Genomic DNA, 22,287 nt, shown 5'->3' with positions numbered 1-22,287 from the left:
ATGAGGTTTGAGATTTTAAAAATATAGATGAGACTGATATTGTTATCTTATGCTTTTAGATTGTTGAACAGATAAATACAAAATTACCATCATCATTCGTAGAAAAACTGTTTATACCAGCATCTAAACTACTACTTCTGCGTTATCATAAAGAAAAAGAGGTAAGTAATAAATACATACAAAGCTAATTTGTGAGGAAAGGGGGATCTGTAAACATTTTTATCTTATGTCACAGAGGACATAAATACTTCTTAAATGATCTGATTAATGCTTGTTCTGAATTTTAGGACTGAAATCTTTGGAAAAATTATTTTCGGCTATTATAGAACCATACTCATGTAGATTGAAGGAAACTAGATTTTCATGTGGCAGGCAAATTTTTTTAAATTTAATTTGAAATTTTAAATGTCTTTCATTTCATCATCATCATATTTAAGCCAGTTGTTAAAACTTTTGATTGGTCTCTGCACATGAATTTGAGATCTGTAGTTTTATAGTTGTAAAATGAAATTTGTGAATAGGAATCACTTTTCAGTTTTCTAACTCCTTGATATACCCAAATAACAAAAAAAAAACCTCTACAAAACTAAACACAGGAAATGTTCCTTTCACGCATTTTTCTTTAGAAATTTGCTTTTCGTATAGTGTTTTTAGAAAATTTATTGTGATTTCTTCAAATTAATTACTTACTACCTTACATTTATGTGATCCTTGACAGCTTTCAAAGCATATGCTGAAAATTTGGAGTTTGAAAATATGTCATAAATGAGCTGAAATAGAAAAATTACCCTTTTTCTGAGATGTTTCCTTAAATTTTTAAGGTTGTTGCTGTAGCTCATGCCGTATATCAAGCTGTACTCAGCCTGAAGAATATTCCTGTTTTGGAGACTGCCTACAGGTTAATTTTGGGAGAAATGACCTGTGCACTGAACAATCTGCTGCATAACCTACAACTTCCTGAAGCCTGTTCTGAAATCCAACATGATGCTTTTAAGAACCACGTATTCAATGTAGACAATGCAAAATTTGTAGTTATATTTGACCTCAGTGCATTAACCACAATTGGAAATGCCAAAAATTCACTGATTGGGGTAAGTCTTTAGTACTTTTTTTGGTCCATCCTTCCTACTTATTTCTAAAATATCAACCATGTTTGGCTGGAATCACATCTTTGTGACTCCAGAATTACTATTCAGGGAATGTCTAAACGTTCCTTTCAAAGAGTCAGATTGGCATAAATATACTTTCTAATTGTTGCTGAGTAGTATATCTATCTCACTTTTATTAGGAATATATTTTTAATGACAGTTAAATGAGTGTGCACAAGATAAGGTAATTTAATAGTTGCCATTATGGATATTATAGAGCTATTTAAAAATCTTTTTTTAAAAAAAATGTCTGAGGTAGCTAGGTGACTCAGCGCACTGGGCTTGGAGTCAAGAAGACCTGAATTCAAATCCAACTGCAGACACTAGCTGTGTGACCCTAGGCAAGTCACTTAACCTCTATATTCCTTAATCCACTGGAGAAGGAAATGGTAAACTACTCCGGTATCCTTGCCAAGAAAATCCAGCGGACAGTATTGGCCGGCAATGGTCCAAGGGGTCATGAAGAATCAGACACAATTGAACAATAACAAATCCGGGGGGCGGCTAGGTGGTGCAGACTCATCTTCCTGAGCTCACATCTGGCTTCAGACACTTACTAGTTGTGTGACCCTAGGCAAGTCACTTGACCCTGTCTGTTTCAGTTTCCTCGTCTGTAAAATGAACTGGAGAAGGAAATGGCAAACTACCCCAGGATCTCTGCAAAGAATACCCCAAATAGGTTCATGGAGAATCAGACACGACTGAAGCAACTGAACAGCAAAATGATAGAAAATGTCTTTTCAGTTTTTCAACCTCTCTCTCTCTCTCTCTCTCTCTCTCTCTCTCTCTCTCTCTTTCTCTCTCTCTTTAAACATTATGGCATGTGTTTTAGGTGAATGTCTTCCAAACATGTCAGTTATTCAGGAAGTTAATTTCTTATCTCAGATTTATGCTCACTGAGTATCTAAATATGTTTTTTAAAATTCTACTTTTTAAACTTCAAAACAGTGCAAGTATTAACTTTTTTTTTAATGGTTTCATTTTCTTCCCTGAGTAATCCAGTATTCTTTCATTGGTAGGAAAAATTGTATCCTTTTAGGAAAACTTAAATTTATTAGATGTTGGTGGTTTATGGTAGACTTTTTGCCTATGCTTATAATGAACATTTGCAAAGTGAGATGTCCAAGGACTACATGAAATATTATTTCTTGTCTCTGGACTCATGGTGAAATGAATATGTGTAAATATATCTTCTAGTTTAATATATGCTGAGAATAATTATAATGCAGCTATATGCTTCCAGTAGTATGTAAATTTGTTGGTCAGTGGCCAAAAATCTCAAGATTTAGAATGCCAGTATTTAAATGGAGGTTTATGAAAATAGCTTCTATACTAACTTAAACTGCAGAAAAATCAAAATGCAAAAAAGACTTTGCTTCAGGCTTTCAGTTAAGTCAGTGACTTCAATACACTTGTGAAGTAGTCTGCATGGTATAATGGAAGAAGGACTGGATTTGAAATTTGAAGACCTGGGTTCTAAAACTAGTTTACCATTTAATACTTAATGAATTGTGAGCTCCTTGAGGACATAGACTTGTCTTTTGCCTCTTTTTGTATCCTCAGTGCTTAGCAAAGTGCCTGGCACATAGTAGTCACTTAGTAAATGTTTATTGATTATTGATTACTTGTGTGACCCTGGGTGTGTTATTTTAGAGGCAGTTAGGTAGTATACTGGATAAGAGTGCTATACATGGAGTCAGGAAGACTTGAATTCAAATATAGCCTCAAATACTAGCTATATAAATGTGGTCAATTCACTTAAGTTTCTGCAACTAAAAATGAGCATAATAACAGCGTTTATCTCCCAGGTTTGTTGTCAGAATCAAATGAGAGAACATTTATAAAACACTTCAAGTGTTTAAATTTTATTTAAGTAAATAGTACCTGAGACATAATAGACACTATATATATGCTTATTCCTTTCTCTTTAAGAGAAAGTGAATATGGTTCAGGATAAGGAAACAAAGACCAAGGGCTTTGCTTTTTTAGGCTAACTCAGAAACCTAATGTCTCTGTATTGTGAATACTTTATTGAGAGTTATTCTGAAGTACTAGAAAAAGGGAACAATGAACACTGTCAAAAAAATATGAAATTCATTTATATTAATGATAAAGAACCTCGTTACTACATAGGATTTGTTTCTGAATTAATTGTTTGTATGCACTCAGACCATAAATTTGTTGATTTTTGACCCTTACACCAATACCAGATTAAAAGAAATATAAAGATGGGATTATGCAATGTGACATTACAATAGATCCCACCTGACCTATTCAAACAAATTATTTATCTTCAAAAATGGGAAATGGAAAAAGATACAAACATTAAACTGGACTATCGTGATTTCCTATGGAAGTTTTATCAATATAAAGCCATTACTACAATGAGAAGGTGAAAGGGCCAAGCAGTTGCCTCCAATCTTATCACCATTCCTAAACCATACTATCTACATTGATCACCAAAGTGCCTAATATTTCAGTCTCTAATCCTTGTAATATAAGGAAGTAAAAATGGGACTAAAATGAAGATAGCAATTGCAGACCAAGAATACATGGGAAAAAAATCTGAACCTTGCAAGTGACACAATTGTGAGTGCTTTGAGGTATTAATTCTCTAATTCAAAGTGGTAAAGATATTTCACAATTGCAAAGAATCCTAAACAGTATTAATACTGAAAAAGGCTGTCAAGAGAATATTATGTGGTTAGAGCACTGGCCCTGGAGTCAGGAAGACCTGAATTTAAATATGACCTCAGACACTTGACATTTACTAGCTGTGTGATCCTGGGCAAGTCATTTAACCCCATTGCCTAGCCCCCACAAAAAGAAAAGAATATTACTGACCCAAATATCAGTAATATTTGTCTTTATAAAATCTACGCTAATAATCTATATGCATGTCAAGAGTAGTAAAGATATGAGAAGGCAAAAGGCAAGCTTTAATAAATAATATTTTGAAGTATAACACGTGATCACAGTCCCAAAGTTTATGGAAGGTGCACAGAATACAAGGTTCCACTGTTTTATTGCTTATACGGAAACTCTTGGTTCAGTACAGTGCTCCTCTAACAAAATGTTCAACAGTCTTCAGATAATATCAAGGAAGGTGAAAACCAGGGAAATCTGTGTGCAACTATCATGGAAGATATTAGTGCAGTGGCCAAAAAGAGGTAATCCTTATAACTTGATGGTGAGGGCTATCAGATATTCCTGTTTGAGGATATACTAATTGTGAGCACTATCATTAAGGTATATGCCTACTCTTTTGTTAGATCCCACGGTCCACATAGTAGATACCTTATTAATGAAAAATGTCAGTTGTCTTTTTGGATGGACATCCATTGAATTAATCCATCAGTACGTGTATTTTGGATAGAAACCGTTACTGGACAATGATGTCATCAGGGCCCAAAGTTGAAAAAGAAGAGGGTAAGCTAGATTGCCTTTGAGAAATTATGCAGTGCCTTTAAAAGTCCCTTGAAACTAAAACCCCATCTCTTTTTTCTTCGTGATGGTATGTAACTAAATTATGAAATTGTAATTCGCTCATTCTTTCTAAAGAATCAACTCTGTAGGAGACCCCAGAGGCAATGGAATAATGTGTGGTAGTCTTTAATAGGTTGTAACCTCTTATAACCTGTGTGCTAAAATGTAAAAGATACCACCCAGAAAATGTGTCATTATGAAAAGCTCTAGAAGGGGAAAAAAGTTATGAACGGGTCCTATATTAGTCAGTCAACAAGTATTTGTTATGTGTCAGGCACTGTGTTCTAGGTATACTAGAAGTTCATATTCTGACGGGGAGATGTGTACATGTATATAAGTTTATACAAAATAAATACAGAGTAGTAGAGGGGATCAGGGAAGGCCTTATAGGAAAGGAGTTTTTAATTTGGGATGTGTAAACTTTTAAATATTTTGGTTACTATATATATGTATATGTTTTGATATGATTGGTTTCTTTTGTAATCGTGCATGTTTTATTTATGCTTTAAAAATCATTCTTAGCTTTTTCAGCACTTTGAAGGCCAAGTAGAGGAATTTAATTTATACTAGGGGTAGTAGGAAGTCATTGGAGGCGACTGAGTAGGGGAGACACATAGTTAGATCTGTACTTCAGGAAAATCACATTGGCATTTGTGGGGAAAAACATGAGGGAGAGCTACTAAGAAGCTGTTGTGATAATCTAGGTGAGATTTGATGAGAGCCTGAACTAAAATGGCTGAGTGGGGAGAAAAGGATTGATGCAAGAGAAGCTGTGGAGGTAGAAAAGGCAAGATTGGATGTGAAAGGTCGGGGAGAAGGAAGAGTCAAGTATAATGCTAGGGTCACCAGCCTGGGAGGCGGGACAGATGGCAGTGACTTCAACAGAAATAGGAGAATTTGGAAGAAGGGAGGAGTGGGGAGAGGAATCATGAGTTCAGTTTTGGATATACTGAGTTTGAGATGTTTCTATGATATCCAGTTTGAAATTACTGACAAGCAGTTGTTGATGTGGGGATAGATACATAGATTTGTGAGTCATCTGCATAGAGGTGACAGATAAATCCAAAGGAGCTGATGAGTTTACCAAAGGGCAGGGTGTAGGGGAAGAAGAGAAGAGAGCCTAGGACACAACACTGGAGTATACTCATAGTTAGGGGGCATGATGAGGATGATGAGCCAGCAAAAGAGACTAAGGAGTGGTCATAGTAAAAGGTGTGAGAAGGAAAGTGTTTTGAAAACCCAGAGAGGAGAGAGCCTCCAGGAGGAAGAGAAAGGTCGGCAGTGTCAAATGTAGCAGGTAGTCGGGAAGAAGAATTATAACTGAAAAATGACCATTAAGATTTGGCAATTGAGAGATCACTGGGAACTCTGGGAGAGAGTAATATTTTTGAATGATGATATTGAAGGTCAGATTACAGAGGACTGCCAAATTAGTGAGATAAAAGGATATGGAGGCAGTGAGTGTAGGCAGTTTTTTCAAGGAGTTTGTCTTGGAAATGGAAGAGTGATCTAGGACTTCAGCTTCAGGGGGGACAGTCTAGCAAAGGTTTTTTTAAACATGAGAGGACTTGAACATATTTGAAAGCAGGGTAGGAAGAGAATAGATAGGGAGAGATCAAATATTTTGGGGGGCAAGGAGAGTGCAGTCTTCTAGAGAGAGAAGGCATGAAGGGATGGGATCAAGTGTACATATACAAGAGTTATCCTTGGCAAGGGAAAGGACCAAGACTGAGGGAAAAGAGGAATGAGTGGAAGAAAATAGTGTCAGGGGGTTTTGTTGTGAAGAGAATTGAGGAAGAGTGGTCTTAATTTGAATGGCCTCAATTTTCTCATAAAGAATCAAGGGAGCTCCTCAGCTTGGTAATGATGGAAGGTGTAAGAGGCTTGAAGAGATAAAGAGAAGTTTTAGAGTAGCTTCTGTGGGGAATGAGATATGACCACAGAGTGGAATCAACAGACTGTTTTGCTCCAATGAGAGCCCAGTGGAAGTTAGATAGTATGAATTGGTAACTCAGGTTGTGAGACTTCCTTGTTTGTGTTCATTAGTGTGTGAGGAGGAGCAGATGGGAAGAGTACTGCAGGATTGACCTTTTTTCTAAGAGATAAATGAAATAGAAAAAGGGATGAGGATTAAAGAGCATAAAACAATGTAGATTGAAATGGTTAACTATTGGCTTGAGATTGAAGAGGGAAGGAAGGGAAGCTTCTAAAAGTACTGTTGTTTGGATGAGTTTGGAAGAGATGAAATGATTAAAGAAGCTGTGGTCAGATAAGTTCACAGTTTCTAAGTAGAGAAGTGGAACACTTTTGGGTAATGATGAGATCTAATGTGTGGGCAAGTGGAATGAAGCAGTGGGTCTTGAGGTTTAAAAAGGCTGAAGGATTGGGAACTTAGGGAGTTTGAGGAAGCATCTTTGTGGATATTAAAGCCCCTTAGTATGAGGTAAGAGTTTGGGAGGAGAAGACAATGATGAACCAGTTACTATACTCCTTGAGAAAGGAGGGAGACTGGCCTGAAGTTTGTTGTATTGCAGCCAACATAATTTGTGTATTGGGTAGAAAATTTTGATTGAGTAGACTTAAAAGGAGGAAGGTTGCTAAGTGAAGGAGATAATGGGGGAGTCTGGAAGTGACAGTTTTCCAACTCCTTCTCTAGGACAGTTGTATTACAGGATGTGAAAGAAGGTCCAACCAAAGAATAGCCAAGGATGCAGTGTCATTAGAGGGGGAGTTCAGTATCAGTGGAGAGCTAAGAGATGGAAGTAATGTGAGGAAGACATATAGTTTGAAGAAGAGTTTGTGTATGATGAAATGAGAATTTTAAATGAGCAATGGTGGAGGGAGTGCCCTGGGTTAGAGTAAAGCATGCATGGGACGGAATTGGGGATGATGGTGAGGATACTTTTCTCCTAAATAACTGGTTATTGGTTAGTGTAGGAGTTGGGAGAGAAACAAGAGAAATCTCAGGAGTAACAGTTAGTGGCAGAGAGCACTAGTAGGTCAGCCAGTCCTGTATCTGGGTTCAGCAACTTGTATGTAGCTTCTCTTTGGTGGCAGAGATAATGAATTCATTGAAATATCAAAGAAATTCAAGACGTATTTCTTTTACTTTATTGTAAAGTTTTAATTTTAACCCTAAATAATGTATTATTAAAAGTAGAATTAGATTGAAATCCTTGTGGGTTTTATGTTTCTTACACCTTTTGTTCTGAAGACACACACATCTTGCCTTGGTATTGAAAACGTTAGCAGTGCCTTGGTTAGTTATGAGAATTTCTTTTTGAGAAAAGAAGTAGCAGTGATTTGGACTGGGCCTTCAGTGCTTGCCCTTATATTCATGAACAGGTTATCCTGTTTACTCCTTTACTACCAGCCCCTTACCTCATAAAGTCGTAGGACCATAGATCTAGGCCTGGAAGGGATCACCTTAAGGTTATCATTTTAGAGAAGATGAAACTGAGGCCCAGGAAAGTTAAATGACTATCCAAAGGTCACACAGGTAGTAAGCATCAGAACTAGAATTTGAGCATAGGTCCTTTGACTTCTAAGCTAATGTTACTTCCAGCATACTACATTGCCTCTTTTTTCTATTTGACAATGGGACTGTCTTAGGTTAGACTAGTGGTATCAAAGTTACACAGAAATAGTGGCCACTAATTATTACACTAAGATCCTTGCAGGCCTTTTATTGACTTTAATTTAAAATGTGATGCTAACTGTGCTTTATTATATTTTTAACATTTACCAATTACTTTTAATCTGGTTGCAGTGGCACTGGAAACTGCATGTTTGTCTTAGAGACTTAGAAGTAGATTTAGAGACTACGTTTATATTTCCTCAAACTCTTAACCATTCAGACTATCTCAGTATAGAAATTATGAGGAAATTTGGTGTGTGGAATAGCTTAAAAAAATTAAGGCATACAAATGAGTAAATTATATGCTGATAGAAAAGGAATAATACAACAAGATACCTTGCCTGTAGTTAAGGGTATAGTGACATTCATATAACATAAAAGGATAGATCCATCTGTTCTGTGGGATTTCTGAATTACATGTTTAATTCTGTAAATGTATTTATTTTTAGTATTATCAATATGTTTTCATTTGTACTTGGATGGTTTCTAAGGATTTGGTCCTCTTAAAAAATAGCAACCCAACATTTTTTTTGTGTGTGTGCATACTTAGATGTGGGCGTTGTCTCCAACAGTCTTTGCACTACTGAGTAAGAATCTAATGATTGTGCATGGTGACCTAGCTGTCCATTTCCCTGCTATTCAGTATGCAGTTCTTTACACCTTGTATTCACATTGTACCAGGTAAGACTATTGTTTTGAAAACAGATTTGCCAGAGTTTTTTAAATTGATGTTGATTTGGTGTGAGTATTACTAAATAAATTTTTTTAAAGTTATTCAAACTTTTGTATGTTTTCCAGGCATGATCACTTTATATCTAGTAGTCTTAGCTCTTCATCACCATCATTATTTGATGGAGCAGTAATTAGTACTGTAACAACAGCCACAAAGAAGCATTTCTCAATCATACTAAACCTCTTGGGAATATTATTAAAGAAAAATAACCTTAATCAGGATACCAGGTAACTTGGCAAAGTTTAACATTATGGCTTTGTTCCTAAATTTATTCTTTGATCATCATCTTAGAATAAGAACAGTTCTAAACATTATAGTCACTCACATTTTCAAATATTGGGTATATTGAGGCTAGCTGGCATAGTGGATAGAGTAATAGACCTGGAGTCAGGAAGAACTAACTTCAAATCCAGCCTCAGAAGCTTAACTAGTTGTGTGACCCTAGTCATTAACCTTTGCCTCAGTTTCCTCAACTGTAAAAGGGGGACGGGGTTGTTAAAATAGCACTTAAATTTCAGGGTTGTTATAAGGATTCAAATGAGATAATATTGGTACAGCTCTTACCGCAATGGCTAGCACATAATAGGCAGTATATAAATGCTTATTCCCTTCCCCCTTTTTTTTTTTAGTGAGGCTATTGGGGTTAAGTGACTTGTTCAGGGTCACACAGCTAGCAAGTGTTATGTAATGTGTCTGAGGCCATATTTGAACTCAGGTCCTCCTGACTCAAGGGCCAGTGCTCTATCCACTGCGCCACCTAGCTGTCCCATCCCTCCCCTTCCCTTATTTTTAAGCATTTATTATTACTTATTACTTTTCAAAAGAATTGTGTGAAAAATCTAATTCAAGAACATATGTACATGGAGACTTTAGTTATCTTTGGCTAGAATCCAACCCTAATTTTTTAAGGCTTTGTAAGAAATTTTTAACCATTAAGGCAAAATGATTTCTTTTATTAACAAACATTTGACAAGTAGTTGAAATATTTGAAGGTCACTTTTTTAGAAGTTAATCTAATGTAGAAGTGATTGTGTGGGCATTTATTTTTATTTGCTGTGTATAAATTTGTTTTAGGAAACTGCTAATGACTTGGGCTTTGGAAGTTGCTGTTCTAATGAAAAAGTCTGAAACATATGCACCTTTATTCTCTCTTCCATCTTTCCATAAATTTTGCAAAGGACTGCTAGCAAACAGTAAGATTTTTACTTCTACTCAAACTTTACAGAATTGAGCATCCTTCGTAACAGAAGTTAGGCAAAGATAGCTGAACACATTTATGTTTTTATCTTTCATTCTCATCATTTGGAAATTCTTGCATTTAAAGATTTTGAAATTATATTTAAATTTTGTTTATTCATGGTATTCAGGTTCCTTAGGTTTTTTTATTAAAATATTTTTGTAAATAATCTCTTAAGAAGCATTTAGGTTGGTTTTGCTAAATATGTTTGTCTTTTAAAAGTCTGTTTTCCATTAAAGCAGTGATACAGTAGTCTTCTGAATTATATTGGATTGTTCTTTGACCCCAAGAATCTAGAAAATGTGATTTAAAACAGTCTGAAAATTGTCTTAAAAGTATCCTTTTTTATGTTGTTATAGCCCTTCTTGAAGATGTGAATATCTGTCTTCAAGCGTGTAGTAGCCTACATGCCCTATCATCTTCCTTGCCTGATGACCTTTTACAAAGGTATACATATTAAAAAATTACTTATTTTTGCTCCCTTATTCCCACCTCTCCAAAACAAAACCCTTCATCTATGCATAAGTGATAATTGCCTGTTTCCTTTTTAAAAATGTAGGTGTGTTGATGTATGTCGTGTCCAGCTAGTCCATAGTGGAACTCGTATTCGACAAGCCTTTGGAAAGCTGTTGAAATCTATTCCTTTGGATGTTGTCCTGAGGTAAAAAGATTTTGAAATAAATGTAAGAGAGTGGTTTTTGAGGCAACAAAACAAACTCCATTAAAAATTCCCACTATATTATTTCAGTCTTACAATTTTATAGAAAAAGGGGAAAATCCTGTGAATATAGTTCTGTTATGTATTGAGCATTTTGCTTAGTCTGCTCAGTGATGAGAAAGACAGTTGATCTAGTTAAAACTATTGAGATGTGTAGATTTTATGAACTGTTGAATAGTTCTCCAAATAGAGTTTTCATATAGCATCTATTAAATGTAAGATTAATTTTAGAGCCTATTTACAGTTTTCTATTTTATATCTTAATCTCTTTTTTTAAGTTTTATATTTTTGAAGCAGTTTCCATTTACTCTTTGAAACTTAGATATAAATTATGATTTTTAATTAACTGTTATTTAATATAGCACATTTTTTTTCTCCTACAGCAATAGCAACCACACAGAAATACAAGAAATTTCTTTAGCTATAAGAAGTCATATGAGCAAAGCCCCAAGTAATACGTTCCATCCACAAGATTTCTCTGATGTCATTAGTTTTATTTTGTATGGGAATTCTCATAGAACTGGGTAAGAAATTTTATTTACTGACTAACCTGGGAAAAGGAATACAAACTATACTGAAATATTTTTATCCCAATCTCAGTTGTGAAGGGGAACAAAATTACATTCTTTTCTACTTGCAGTAATCAGCAGCCAGAAGTGCTATTCAGATTTAGCATAATTAAAGAACTAAGAAATGTATTTTATCTAAAAGCAGTGCTAGAAGGGTGTTACTTCCTAGAAAAGTGCTTAACTGTTCTGATTCTAGTGTTTTAGAAGTTCTGTTCTGGTGAGGTAAGAATGGTAGAAGATAGAAGTCATTTACCCTGATAATTTAAGCATGCAGTAAAATGAAAATTCTTGAGGGTAGGGACTGTTCTAATTATATCCCTAGTTCTTTGCACAGAGGCTGGCATATATATAAATAATAGGTGTTAAATATGTATTGAATTAAACATAAAAACTCTATTTTTCAGGAAAGACAATTGGTTAGAGAGATTGTTCTACAGTTGCCAGAGGTTAGATAAGCGTGACCAATCAACTATTCCACGAAACCTGCTGAAGACAGATGCTGTTCTTTGGCAGTGGGCTATTTGGGAAGCAGCCCAGTTCACTGTTCTTTCTAAGTTAAGAACCCCCCTAGGTAGAGCACAAGATACATTCCAGACAATTGAAGGTGATTTTTAAAGTTTATCAATTTTTTAAACAAAATTTTATTGTACTATTGCTTTTTTGCCTTTGTTACAGAATTATTGATGTAGATAATGAAATAAAGATAAATTTAATACTTTGTTATTAAAGTGTAGGTATAGTTGTAATCAATTTACTAGACAACTTAAAAGAAATTGTATTGTGTGCTTTAATAGATTAAATGTCAGACTGAAACAATGAGAAGTTATTCTAAGAATATCTGTTTAAATGTTCTAATTTTTTAACGAAAAATTCAGTATGGTGTTGTGTATGTAGTATTCAGTACTCACTTGATGTCAGTATTTTTGGATTTCTGTGACATTTGATTTTATAATCAAAATTAAGTTTATTTATTTGGAATATTGTCACATGTTTATAGGAATCATTAGAAGTCTTGCAGCCCACACTTTAAACCCTGATCAAGATGTTAGCCAATGGACAACTGCAGATAATGATGAAGGACATAGCAGCAACCAACTTAGACTTGTTCTTCTTCTGCAATATTTAGAAAATCTGGAAAAACTAATGTATAATGCATATGAAGGATGTGCTAATGCACTGACTTCACCTCCTAAGGTTAGTGTCTGAGATTATTAATATATGATAATTTACATGGCAGCATGTAGTTAGATTGATTAACAACATTTATATGAAATAAAAGATATTTCAATTGGACTGTATGAGATTTAAATAAATTTTTAATTTTAATAAACTTAAGCCTTTCACCTTTTATTCTGAAGGTCATTAGAACATTTTTCTATACAAATCGCCAAACTTGCCAAGACTGGCTAACTCGAATTAGACTTTCCATCATGAGAGTTGGACTGTTGGCAGGTCAGCCTGCTGTGACTGTAAGACATGGCTTTGATTTGCTTACTGAAATGAAGGCCAATAATATATCTCAGGTAAAGACTTTCCATAAGTAATTATTTAGCTTTTATTTTGAATACCCAGGTCTAGCTCTTTGATAACATGTGATTTGTTTTACTAGTGAAATATGAAAAACTTCTTTCCATTAGTTTTTAAAAGTATTGCTTCAGCATTCCTCTCATGAATATTTAATCTTATTTTTTAAGAAAAAGATTTCTCAAAGATGTTTACTAAGTTTTTTTTAAATTAAAGAGTACTTTAACGGTCCCCTTAATTGTGTATTGTTTTTAAGTTTATCAAAAGCATATTCAAAATCCATATTCTAAGACTTCTAAGAGCTCAGTATAGAATAATCTTAGCATTCTCAAGAATCTATAATATTTCTTTTTTAAGATAAATTTTTATTGACATCTTTTGCTTTTTATGTCACCATAGTTTCTCCCAGAATCCTCTCTCCCCTCCCAGAGGGCCATCCCACATGGCAAAAAAAATTTTTTTAAAAATTAAAAGGGGGAAGAACAGGAAAAAAATCACAAAATCAATCAATTTTCAATTGAAAAAAGTCTGAAAATATATACAATGTACCACACCTGTGGACCTCCTACTTCTGCAAAGGACTGGAGTGGGGGTGTCTTCTTAAATCTTCTCATTGGAGCCATGCTTGTTCTTTTTAATTTCACAACAATTATGTTTATTTTATAGAGTTCTTACATCCTAAATAAGCTTCACATGGTATATGTACTAAACTTTTCTATTCCATATCATCAGCCCTTTTAGTATTTTCTAAAAATTGCCTTTAAATTTAACCAACTTTTTAAAATACAGAATCTTGCTAATAGTTATGCATATTTTACATAACTTTGAAATCTTAATAAAATTTCTTAGTGTGTTATGTATCTTAATGAATGTTGAATTATTTTGAAATAGGTATTCCATTTTAAGTAAACTGATTAATATAGTTGTATGAATTATAATTCTTATAAATATTATCTCTAGGGAAATGAATTAGAAGTAACAATTATGATGGTGGTGGAAGCACTGTGTGAACTCCATTGCCCTGAAGCTATACAAGGACTAGCTGTGTGGTCATCTTCAGTTGTTGGAAAGAATCTTGTCTGGATCAATTCGGTGGCACAACAGGCAGAAGGAAGGTAAGAGACAGAGAGGGAGAGGGAAGCAGAGGAAGAGAGAGAGATGAATAATTTGGTTAACTTGCATTTAAACTTTATGATCTAGCAAAAAGCAACCTGTTTTCAGGTTGGCAAACTGAAATAGTGCCACATTATACTTTTACACAAATAGTATATGTGGCTTCTGAGGGTGTGATTTTTGGGCTGTTCTCAGTGAATATGAGAAAAACAGAGGGAAGAAAACAATTTGTGGTGAACTGAATGAATTTTTCCATACTAGTGGCCAAAGTTAGCAGGGTCTTAAGTTTTAACATCTGGGTTCTTCTCTGGCAAAATGTTCCTCAGCTCTCATTTCCTTCTCTGAGTGTATAAGGTTGCTTAGACCTTATGGATTACTATTGTTTTATAGTATTGCTCTGCTTGTCTGACAGAGTAACTGGAGCTTGGATGCCCCCTAATGCCATAGAAGACAGATTGCCTCCAGTCTCCTTCCTTTTTAATCCATTCTCCGTAATCACTGAAGTGATTTTCCTAAGCCTTGTTACAGGATATGACTCCTCCAGAAGTCTTTTACCTATGGGATCAAATAGAAAATGCTCTGCATGACTTTTGAAGCCATTTACAGCCTGACACCATTCTATTTTTACTGGTGCCCTCTGCTATCCTTCGCTTCCTCAATGGTAAATCCATCGATCAGGAAGTGTTTAGGTGCCTTCTGTGTGTTAGGAAGTAGGGATACAAATCCCATGATGAAAGAATCCCAACTCAGTAAAGATACTTTGATGGGGAGACAAGTCCATACCTAAGAATACACAGGTTAAAATACAAGGCAGTGTGGAATGAGAGCACTAGCAGTTGAAAAAGTCAGGAGAGGCTTTGGAGAGAAATCTATGGCTAAGGTGAAGAGGAAGTTATTGCTGCTTTGGAGAACCGTCAGCACAAAAGTGTGGAGGCCAGAGGATATGATGCATGTGATGAACAGGAGAAGGCTGATTGGATTGGATCCCACAGTATGCCAAAGAAGGAATGGCCAGTAAGCCTAGAAAAATAGGTTGTAAAAGCTGTTTTATCTTGGTGGCAGGAGGTAGCTGCCTGAGTTAATTGAGTAGGAGAATGGTGATGTGGTCAGATTAAAGCTTAAGGAAAATCACCTTGATTCAACCAAACTGGCTTTGCTATCCTTTACTCAAAATGATTCATGTGCTATCTCTCCTTTCTGTGCCTTTTCCCAGGCTGTCTCTCTTGCCTGGAATGCTGTTCCTCTTAGGATACCTAGTTTATTCCAAAGCTCAGCTCAAGTGCTACATTCTACATGGGTATCTTTCTCGGCCCTACAATCTCTAGTGTGACAACTTTGTATAGATTTTGGAAGAGTCAGTGCAGTAGAGTGCCTAACAAGCTGATCTTGGAGTCAGAAAGACCACGGGCAAGTCACTTAACTTCTTAGCGTCCAAGACACCTTTGTAAGACGAAAGTTTTAAACAAAGTGGTGATCTTCATTGGGAGCCCCCTATGCTAATGAAATGATTGGTCTAGTAAAAACACAGACACACACAAATGTGTACATGCTGTTTCTTCCTAATTAAATGTAAGCTCCTTTTGAGGAGGGGAGCCAGGATATCTCCAAAGCATAACACAGTACTTGGGAATTAGTCAGAATTTACTAAATTCTCTTGTTCAGTCATATCCTACTCTTTGTGACCCCATTTGTGTTGTGGGGTTTTTTTTGTTTTGTGTTTTTGCAGAGATATTGGAGTGGTTTGCCATATATATACATATACATATATATATATATATATATATATACACACACATACATATATATATATGTGTATGTATATATATATATATATGTATGTATATATGTGTGTGTATATATATATATATATATATATATATATATATATATGTATGTATATATATATATATAAAAGTTCCAGCTTATTTTACCGATGAGGAAACTGAGGCAGATAGGGTGATGTGACTTGCCAGGGTCACTCAGCTAGGAAGTGTCTGAGGCTGGATTTCAACTCAGAAAGATGAGTCTTCCTGATTTCCAGCCCAGTACTCTGTCTATTGCATGACCTAGCTCCCCACAAATGCCTGTTTATAACTAGAACTAAAAAAAAAAATCTTACTTAGATTCCTCATAGATCTAAAACTGGAAAGGATTTTTAAAAGCCATCAAGTCCAACCCCCTCATTTTACAGATGAGGAAGCCATCCAACAGAGGTTATGGGATTTTCCCAGGGGTCACCCAGCTGTCTCACCAGTGCCTACAGCAGAATTTGTGCTCCAGTATTCGTACTCCACCCCCGGTTCAGCATAGTGTCCACTGTGCCCACAGCTGTGCAGAGATTCTGGGATTCTGGAAAGCTCTGCCAGTGGATCCAGCCTTATGGGAAAGGTTCAGGTGTGAACACACCTTCTGTTAACATGACTGTTCCAAATTTAAGGAGATTTCTTGCATAGCTTGTCCGGGTGATTCTTTGGTTGTAAAGAGCTCAAAAGACATCTCTAAGACAGTAGTCATAGAAATTATCCTCTTTCCTATAGTTATGAAGTAAGACACTTGTAACAATATAATAATACCTTGCACTTCAGTTATACTCCAGAATTGATCCAGAATAGTTCACCCATTACCTCCTGCTGTGAAGTGGGCATGTTTTCAGGCTTTATTGATAAAACCTTTTTGCAGAAAAGGATTGGGCTTTTCCTTCGGTTAGTTGTACATTTTATATATAAAAGTATCATGAGGGTGTCTTAAGTTTTCAAATGTTCTTTTCACTTACAATATGTGAAAGTGAAAATATTGACCTACCATCTATGAATACTACATGAGTTTTGCCTAGTAGTAGGAATTGATTTGTGCCTATTTTTGTTCCCCTTGTGAATAATGATATACATCAGCGCTGTCAGATTCACAGATGAAAAGCAAAGCAGCCCAAACCAGATTAAAATGTAATTGGGAAATACTTAACTGTGTAAGAAATAAATAAAAAATAGAGTAGTACAACAGAGATAATGTTTGTGTGTGATTTTTCTAAGTCAGTGGTCCACCCACAGAGATCTCCTTGTATTTGATTTTGACACCACTGATGTACATTTTCAAGATGTTTATGTGTGGTACTAGGAAGTTCATACACAGAGCAAAATTAACTTGAGTTATGTAGAGAGTAAACATCACACCTTGATTTACAAACATCATTGTACAAAAAGCTTAGCTTGAATAAATTGGCCATGGGCCTCAGTTTCCTCATCTGTACAGTGAAGGAGCTGAACTAAGTGGCCTCTGAAGTCCTTTCTAGTTCTAGGGTGGGATTTTATGACTGTAAGTTTGTTTAATTCCAGAAGTATTAAGTGCCTTATAGGCAAGCTACTGGGAAGATAACATAAATAGTTTATAGATATTCTTCATTGGAATACTGGTACTGCATAAAACTGTTTAAATTTGTATTTAAGGTTTGAAAAGGCAACCATTGAGTACCAGGAGCATTTGTGTGCTATGACAGGTGTAGATTGCAGCATAACTGGATTTGATAAATCTGTCTTGAAGTTGGCCAACTCAAATAGTAATAATGCCAGTCCAAAGCATTCTCTGAATGGTGAGTTACATCAGTTTATTTTGTATTTATGAGATTAAATTTGGCATTGAACATTTATTTTATTCTATGGTTGTTTAACAGATACATAAATTTGAGTTTCAAATTATTAATGTTTTGAAATATTTAGATTTATCCTGAGCTTAACTTTTTTTTTTAATTTTATAATTTATAGGTGAAGCTAGAAAAACTGTCCTGGCTAAACCAAGTGATTCTTCCCCTGAGGTTATAAATTACTTGGGTAATAAAGCCTGTGAGTGCTATATCTCAATTGCTGATTGGGCTGCTGTACAGGAATGGCAGAATGCTGTCCATGACTTGAAAAAAAGCACAAGTAGTACTTCCCTCAACTTAAAAGCTGACTTCAACTATATAAAGTAAGATTTTTTTTCCTAAAATTAATTGTGAAGTTTAGCATAGTACTTAAAAGTGTGTGATAATGACCTGATTTTATGTTTTAAAATACTGCATCTTTGTAAGTAATACTGTTTTCAACAATCTTATTCCTTTGAATGAAATATTACAAAAATATGATTGTTTTTATTTCTGGTTTTAATTGAATACTTTTTGTAAGGAGGGAGAGAGGAAAGGCAGTTGCTGATTTTTTTTTCATTTTCCAGAATATTGATAGCATTTACTTCATGGTTATACTTTTTATGTTGACTTTGTGAACTCCCAAAGAGGGTTGCAGCCATTCAAAGAAAGTGACTCTCAGATGTGAAGAAGTATGTTAGGTCAGACAGACATTCATAGATGGGGAGATGGAAGCACAGAGGAGAGCAGAGAGCAAGGCAACAAAACAGTAACCATATTAATATATACTAATTATCAGAACACACATTATCAGTAATATTCAGTTTGGAAATTATGACCATAAAAGCAGTATTAGAAAATTTTAAAATAAAGAGATAAATATAGAGTGTAAATGTCATTTCTATGAGTAAACTTACAGGCTGTTTTGTGGCTAATAAACAGCTTTTTGCTCACTTTTGAAAACTGCAGTATTTGTTTATGAGACTGTAGGTGCCTTCTCCTTACTAAAGAAGTAAGTCCATGGCAATCTGGAAGTTAAAAACAGTTCCTTTTCTGGGAGTTGTTATTTGTCCATAAGTCACTCAGCTTGATGTACCAAAGGAATGTGCATGAAGGATGGGCTATTGTAATTATCTACAAATATAATCTACTTCTAAATCCTTTCTTTTGACTGTAATAAGGTAGTCATATTCGTCAACATGTCTCCTCCAGCAAATTGTGGATAAGGTTTGAAAATAGCTAACAATTTAATTACAGGTCACTAAGCAGCTTTGAATCTGGAGAATTTATTGAGTGTACAGAACAGTTAGAATTGTTACCAGGAGAAAACATTAACCTGCTTACTGGAGGATCAAAAGAAAAAATAGGTATGTAGGTAAAATTATTTTTATAGACTCCATATCTGTAGATGTATTATTTGAGTGATAACTATGTTAACAAATCCAGAAATTAGGACATAGCTAGATGTGTCCAAACATTTGAGTCAGTACCAGTTTTAAAAAAAATTTTAAGTAATTACTGTATGTAAATTTGATTTAGTCAAATGTAGAGACACTTTTAAAAATAAATATCATCATATAAATTTACATAAAATAGTACTGTTTACTTTTGTAAAATGTCTGACTTTTAAAAAAATACATTTTTATTGACATTTATATCACCTACATTTCCCAGTATATCTCTTTCCCATCCCCTTATAAGAGCACCCCTTTTAAGAAAGAATAAATAAGTGGCTGGATAAAAATAGTTCTGTAAAACTAACCAATATTTCAAAAAAGTCTGACATTATCTGTAGTGCTCCACACCCATAACCTCCCCATCTTCCAAAGAAGGGAAAGAGATATAATTTTTCATATCTCTTTTTTAAGGCCAGGTTTGGTCATGTTAATTTCATAGCAATTCAGTTTCAATTGTTGTTCTTTTCATTGTGTGTGTTGCTGTATATTGTTTCTCTAGTTCTGCTTACTTCACTTGGTATTAGCTTATATAAGTCTTCCTATGCTTCTCTGTATCCATAATCATCATTTCTTACAGTTCAGTAATACTTCATTACATTCATGTACCACAACTTGTTTAGCTTTTCCCCAATTGATAGGAATCTCCTTTGTTTCCAGTTCTTTGCTACTACAAAAAGCGCGACTATAAATATTTTGGTATGTATGGGGATTTTCTCTTTAACATTTACCTCCTTAAAAATTTTTTTTAAAAAATTACCTCCTTAAGGTATATATACCTAGCAATGGAATTTCTGATTATAGACAGTTTAGTCACTTTCTTCACATGATTCCAAATTTCTTTCTGCAATGGTTGTACAATTCACAATTCACCAGCAATGCATCAATCTTTTTACAGCTCCTCCAGCATGATTATTCCAGTGTTATCTTTGCCATTTCCCTAAATGTGAGGTGAAATCTCAGGGTTTTTGTATTTAATTCAGATTTGTATTTCTCTTGATATGAGTCATTTGAAACACTCTCATATTTTTGTAGTTATATTTCTTCTTTTGATATGATTTTTAAAAAAACCTAAAACCAAAAGCTAATATTATATATAAAGGACAGTACTAGAAGTTTCCCTAATAAATGAAAAGGTAAAGCAAAAATTCCTATTTTCCCATATTACATGATGATGATAATAGCAGCTAGAGAGCAAACATAGGTTACATCTGTTGCCCAGGATACCCTGCTAGTAAATGTGCGAAACAGGTTTCGAATTAAGTTCTTCTGGACTCTGAGCCTGGCACTCTTTCTTCTACGCCCCCGGCTGCTCCTAGTTGACATAGTTATAGAAATACTAGTAGTAGCAGTAGGAGAGAGTCTAATGGATTTACTTCAAAAATACCGTGGAATCTACATAGATTCTAATTGAAACTAGCTAGGTGGCTCAGTGGATGGGATGTTGAGCCTGGATCCAGGAACACTTTTTCTCAAATCTTGGATAAAATAAAAACTCATGCCTTTTGCAGCTTGATAACACAAAAATCAGGTAGGTTGGAGCAGTGGCCAGAGTGCTGGACCTGGAATAAGGAAGAACTAAGTTCAAATCTGGCCTCACATACTTAATAAAAGTTGTGTGACCCTGGACAAGCCACTCTATCTCCCTCAGTTACCTCAACTATAAAATGAGGATAATAAATAATAGTATGTACCTCTTGGGGTTGTTGTGAGGCTCAAATGAGACAATATTTGTAAGGCACTTAGTACAGTACCTAGCACATTGTAGGTACTTAATAAAATGCATATGGCTTTCCTTCCTTGAAATAATAGCTTTTAGCAGATTACAAAATAAATAGCATTTCTCTATAGTAATAGCAAAACCCAGAAAGGAATAATAGAAAGATACATCCCATTCACAGTATATGCTATATCTGGGACTCAGTCTACCAAAGCAAACAAAGAACAACTTAATTAATTGAAGGGATATCCAGAGCTTGTGTCTGGGATGTAACAATAGAATAAAAATGGTAATGCTACATAAATTAATTTTCAGATTTAGTGCTGTCCTAGTCACAATTCAGAGCTAGATAGATTTTTTTAAAAATCTAGATTATCAAGGAAAACAATTTTTAAAAGAAAAGATAAAGGGGAATTAGGATTTCCAGAATTCATACTACTCTTAGGGTTCTTATTTTGTTTGATATATTATAACTTAAAACAGTTATGTTATAATCTGTTTCACCTTCCTAAACACAGTAGGGAAGACCAAGATATTTCTATTTAAATAGTGTTTGGGCACAAAGTCTAAATATGCCTCAGATAAAAGACTTTTTCACTTGTACATGTCTTTAACTTACAAAAAGAAATTTAATGAGTATTTTTAGGAAATATTCACAATGTTGTAGTACAATGACTGATTTCTTAGTTCTCAAGAATACATTTCAGTTGTTGGACTGAGAATTTTTATTTTCTAATAACAGTGAAGCAGCATTAATAATATTTTTCTTAGATATAAAAGAAAAAATACACTTGTCAGTAATGATTGCTGTGGTGTGGGTATTTTTTGAACTTGTCTAAATCCAGTGACATTTTATTAGAATATAAAAATGTGAAGTACCATTTTTATGAGATGCATTTCATTTTTATAGATATGAAAAAGCTCCTTCCTAACATGTTAAGTCCAGATCCAAGGGAGCTTCAGAAATCCATTGAAGTTCAGTTGTTGAGAAGTTCAGTTTGTTTGGCAACTGCTGTGACTCATATAGAACAGGAGCAGAAGTGGCAATCTGTAACTGAGTAAGTTTAAGAAACAATTTAGATATATTTGAGTTTATCATTTAGTTGGTAGGACTTTGTTGCTCCTAAATATTCTAATTATATAATTACATTGGCCTTGCTTTTGTCTGTATATAATTCATGTAATCATAGGAATGCTAATGATCAGATGAATTGTGGTTTCAAAGGAGCAAAAGGTTAAAATAATTTAAAAGCACAAATTATGGTATGTCAGTGTCATTTCATAATTGAAAAATAAATTGTTCCTATCTTAATAAGAAATCAGTATAATACA

General features: G+C 34.6%; 1 protein-coding gene across 4 annotated transcripts in view; it reads left to right on the top strand.

Annotated features, from left to right (window-relative positions):
* Positions 1 to 22,287, top strand: part of SMG1 (SMG1 nonsense mediated mRNA decay associated PI3K related kinase) — a 122,605-nt gene that overhangs the window by 49,780 nt on the left and 50,538 nt on the right. For 3 of the 4 annotated variants that reach the window (XM_078152865.1, XM_078152864.1, XM_078152866.1), the window contains 17 exons: positions 60 to 161; positions 822 to 1,091; positions 8,822 to 8,952; positions 9,070 to 9,231; positions 10,079 to 10,197; positions 10,601 to 10,688; positions 10,801 to 10,902; positions 11,343 to 11,483; positions 11,933 to 12,132; positions 12,526 to 12,722; positions 12,887 to 13,051; positions 14,013 to 14,167; positions 17,609 to 17,751; positions 17,924 to 18,125; positions 19,039 to 19,148; positions 19,896 to 19,934; positions 21,866 to 22,013. In XM_078152865.1, the coding sequence (XP_078008991.1) occupies positions 60 to 161; positions 822 to 1,091; positions 8,822 to 8,952; positions 9,070 to 9,231; positions 10,079 to 10,197; positions 10,601 to 10,688; positions 10,801 to 10,902; positions 11,343 to 11,483; positions 11,933 to 12,132; positions 12,526 to 12,722; positions 12,887 to 13,051; positions 14,013 to 14,167; positions 17,609 to 17,751; positions 17,924 to 18,125; positions 19,039 to 19,148; positions 19,896 to 19,934; positions 21,866 to 22,013 (2,474 nt within the window). The remainder of the gene's footprint in view (positions 1 to 59; positions 162 to 821; positions 1,092 to 8,821; positions 8,953 to 9,069; positions 9,232 to 10,078; positions 10,198 to 10,600; positions 10,689 to 10,800; positions 10,903 to 11,342; positions 11,484 to 11,932; positions 12,133 to 12,525; positions 12,723 to 12,886; positions 13,052 to 14,012; positions 14,168 to 17,608; positions 17,752 to 17,923; positions 18,126 to 19,038; positions 19,149 to 19,895; positions 19,935 to 21,865; positions 22,014 to 22,287) is intronic. The other variant, XM_020965321.2, reaches the window with a different exon arrangement.

The sequence above is a fragment of the Phascolarctos cinereus genome, unplaced genomic scaffold (genome assembly GCF_003287225.1).
Source record: "Phascolarctos cinereus isolate Bilbo 61053 unplaced genomic scaffold, phaCin_HiC Scaffold_4;HRSCAF=312, whole genome shotgun sequence".
NCBI classification, from domain to species: Eukaryota; Metazoa; Chordata; class Mammalia; order Diprotodontia; family Phascolarctidae; genus Phascolarctos; species Phascolarctos cinereus.
Note: the sequence above shows the minus strand (reverse complement) of the source record. Positions and strands in the feature narration are given on the sequence as shown.